Source organism: Austrofundulus limnaeus, unplaced genomic scaffold (assembly GCF_001266775.1).
Source record: "Austrofundulus limnaeus strain Quisiro unplaced genomic scaffold, Austrofundulus_limnaeus-1.0 Scaffold358, whole genome shotgun sequence".
Taxonomy (NCBI): Eukaryota; Metazoa; Chordata; class Actinopteri; order Cyprinodontiformes; family Rivulidae; genus Austrofundulus; species Austrofundulus limnaeus.
In genome coordinates, this window is record NW_013952760.1 from 252,323 (window position 1) to 256,329 (window position 4,007).

General features: G+C 42.3%; 1 protein-coding gene across 1 annotated transcript in view; it reads right to left on the reverse strand.

The window, feature by feature from the left end:
* Positions 1-3,127: 3,127 nt before the first annotated feature.
* The window catches only part of LOC106528101 (keratin, type I cytoskeletal 13), a 4,085-nt gene continuing 3,205 nt past the window's right edge, over positions 3,128-4,007 (reverse strand). The window contains exons 6-8 of the mRNA XM_014023177.1: positions 3,701-3,775; positions 3,474-3,619; positions 3,128-3,387 (exon numbers count right to left, since the gene is read on the reverse strand). Coding sequence (XP_013878631.1) covers positions 3,270-3,387; positions 3,474-3,619; positions 3,701-3,775 — 339 coding nt within the window. The 3' untranslated portion in view covers positions 3,128-3,269. The remainder of the gene's footprint in view (positions 3,388-3,473; positions 3,620-3,700; positions 3,776-4,007) is intronic.

Sequence of the window (4,007 nt, forward strand, 5' to 3'; positions counted from 1 at the left end):
AAAATATATATTTTTAAATTTTACAAAACTAAACCGCCTACAGTATTTTTACAGTCTTTATTTTACAGTTAAAATAAATGTTTATTAAATTAAGTCTAATGTTACAACTGATAGGGGGATCCCTTTAAAACTCTTGTGACTTTTTCACCAAAGCTGAGAGGAGATAATTGTTCTGTTCCAATTTTAAAAACAGCTTTCAGGTGGACCTTCCTCTCCTCTCAGTGATGGGATAATTTGCTTTCAGATGGGAATTGGCCCTCAGCGTTCTGTTTGAACATGAAAAGCTTCAGATTTATGAGCTCCTCGTGAAGTTTGGGAGGTTTGACAGCAGCCYGAGGCCGGGGTGGGGGCATATTAATGAAACTGAAGATGTGAAGTTGCTGAAAGGTCACAGGTCTCCTGCGGGCCAAATCAACCCATTCATGCAGGAACCGAACTGTTTTTCATCTTTATCATCAGGAAACATGAAGCCGATTTACACACACCTGGACCGGCTCCAGACAAGCTTTTAAAAGGATTCAAGTTTCTAATAAACCAGTTGAGGAGGCTGTAAACTGGTTGTTGAGTTTTATCTGTGATCAGAACATGGAGACAGGGAGGCAGTATAAACATTTAAAGTATTGTCAGGAAAGATAAAGAAACAGGAAGACTCATCTTGTAGATTTTTATCAAGTTGAAAAGAAACAAGCAGAAAAATACAGGTGTTAGACGGGTCCGAGCAGCAGAAAGTGTTTTTTTCCCACTTAAACCTTTATTGGTGTTTTTTTTAGCAAATATATAAAAGAGAAATTGAAGAAAGAGCCGCCTGTTGAGAATATGATTTGACAGTTTCACAATACGTCTATTATTTAGTCCYCATTCTGCATTTAAAGTCTTAGAGAGACTCAGTTTTTCCATTTTCTCCACAATCGTGCCTCTGGATGATCCATCAAGAATATTTCTTCTAWAATCCTCGTCCATTGAGCTTTTGTTGGCATTGTTTCCTTCCCCTTCTTGGTGATACTTTCTTTTGATCAGGTGTGGTMCTAGTTCTTTCTGAAAATCTGCCAAGATACAGGTCTAAACAAGTCCTTGGTGTTCCATAACTTTCAGATCTGCACTGCAAAAACTGTCCACCTAACCAAGTTTTAAAACCTTATATCAGCCAAAAARTCTTTTTGATCTTGTTTTCAGACTGATTTACTAAACAAGAACTGATTGTGTAAGAATAATCATCTTGTTTTCAGAATGTGTAAGATTATTTGTCTTGTCAGTCTGAAAATTTGACTCAAATAAGTTAAAAAAAATTCTACCAATGGAGTAAGAAAATTTTACTTGGCAAGATTCTTGAAATAAGAAACAATTGAGTCAAATCAAGTATTTCGAGAATCTTACCAAGTAAAATTTTGTTACTCCATTGGTAGAAATATTTGACTTAATTTGAGTCAAATTAAGACCCACAGGAGACAAAACATTAACAGCAGTCATCATTTCATTACTCAGCAGCTCCTTTAGTTCCACAGCTGACCTGCTAAAAATGACAGATTTTCTTTTCTGGATCTCTGAGAGCAGGACTTCAATCTCTGAAATCGTAAAGTTCTTCTTTTTACTTTGTGATGTCATTTATGAATGGACACTTCCTGGTATGTTGGACAGGAAATGTAGTCTTATATGGTGTTTTTAGGGTGGTAATTATACTAATCTCCTCTCCTCGTGCACGAGCAGCTGATGCACGTTCATCAGTTTACGCAGCTCATTTAYACAGTTTTCCTGAAGATAGAAGAGTTTGTTGAATCTGACGTGACATGTTCGTACGAACCCTTCATAAAACAAAAGGAAGTGACCRATGAAACCACCATGGTACCACAAATATATAAATACTTATTAAAGATTCTCCTGGTCTGCAGGAAGATTATAACTCATCACTGGATTAACGCAGACCCCTGACACTGCACCAGCTGGATTAATGACTGAATGCTGGGAAGAAGGGACTATGATTGTACCACGCCTTGAATATGAAACTGTTCWTAGATTAATAGAAGAGCCATGATGTTTGTTAAAATGTGGTCCAGGAGAGAAACCCAGACCTCCCTCTCCCCAGAGACACTCCAGCTCCTCCTGGGGGACCCCAAGTGTCCCCAGACCAGAGAGGATTTCCCAGCGGGACATGTCTATAAAACCTCCAAAGTCCAGGAGGGATCCTGATCAGAACCACTTCACCAGACTCCTGTGGACCTTTTCAGCTGCTTGGATCCAGGACCTGGTTCTTTGGCTCAGGATCCAAACCTCAGGATCAAGGTTTCAGTCTGAACTTTTTTGTTGGAGAGGTTTATTAAAAGTGTGAATTTGTTTGTTTTCTGATTTKCATAGAAGATAAAAATAAAGTGAGCCTCAGGGGGACGATGAAGAYGAGGAGGAGGAGCTGTGATGGGAGTGAAGCGGCCTGCAGACCTGCTGAGTACTGAGGACAGACAGGTGTTCTGAGAGGACCAGCAGAGGGCAGCCTGGCCCCATCACTGACTCAGGACTGAGCCCAGGACTTATCTGAGGGATCAGGACTCGACCCAGGACCACCTGAGAGATCAGGACTCGACCCAGGACCACCTGAGGAATTAGGACTCGACCCAGGTGAGTTCACTGACTCAGAGGCTGTTTGCTGGATTCACAGATTTATTTTGAGGCACCAGAAACAGGTCTTTATGAAACAGTTTGTTTTTCTGTGTGTTAGTAAAATATCTCATGAACCACAGGACAGGTTCTACTTATCAAGTGGCAGCAGCTCGTTAACATTTGGAGTCAAGATGGCCGCCACAGCTAACATCTACAGCTANACAGCTACAGCTAACATCTACAGCTACAGCTAACAGCTGCAGCTAACAGATACAGCTAACAGATACAGCTCATTCAGTAAGGTGGTAGTAGTTGAGAGTCATCCTCGTTGCTCATTTGATCCTTGTGCTGATGACTCTCAGCTACTACCACTTCAGACTTCAGCTCAGTGTTTGTAAAACTGGCTGAGCTGTTAGCTTTTAGCTTTTAGCTGAAGACATACAGCCAGTGATTATTCTCTGAGAGCTGCAGTAAAATTCTGACTGGGTCACGAGATATTTTGCTAACAGACACACAACTAAAACACACACACAGGCAGTTGGATGATTTCCTGCCTTTATTTCCTGTTTTTTTATTCTTTATTCTGAGGTTTCTGCTCCTTTGAGTTCGGCTCGTTGAAGTGAAGACAAACACAATCATCTGATGGTGAGTTAACGAGGAGGAGCTGCTGATTGGCTGCTTCACTTGGTCACAGACGAGGAGGTTGTGGAAGACGAGGAGGAGACCACCTTCCCGTCCACCACCTCCTGCACCACCGTCATCACCCGCTTGGTGGTGGTGGTGGAGGAGGACGAGGAGCTGTGGACCAATCAGAACAAAGATTAGCTGAGCTTCTGCATCACCTGCTGACTTCGATTTGAATCCTGAAAAGTGTGGAGGCTCACCTGGCGGCCTCTCCGTCCAGCAGGCGCCGGTACTCTGCGATCTCCATCTCCAGCCGGGTCTTTAGGTCCAGCAGGGTCTGGTAATCACAYCCCTGCCGCTCCATGTCTGCCCTCAGCTGCACCAGCTGCTCCTCCAGGCTCGTAACCTGGAGACCACGCACAGGTGAGACTGTAGCTCCGCCCATTTCTACTCCTGACCTCCTAAACATACATCAAAAGAGTCTCACCTGCATCTGATAGCTGTTCAGCTTCATGGCGTATCTGTTCTGAGTCTCAGCCAGAGTCGCCTCCAGAGACGCTTTCTACACAAAAACCACAGAAGAAGAGTTTACCTCCAAAAAACTTAAAAACCACAGAAGAAGAAATTACCTCCAAAATACTTAAAAACCACAGAAGAAGAGTTTACCTCCAAAAAACTTAAAAACCACAGAAGAATTTATCTCCAATAAAACTTAAAAACCACAGAAGAAGAAAGGTTGACCTCCAATAAAACTTAAAAACCACAGAAGAAGAAAGGTTGACCTCCAATAAAAC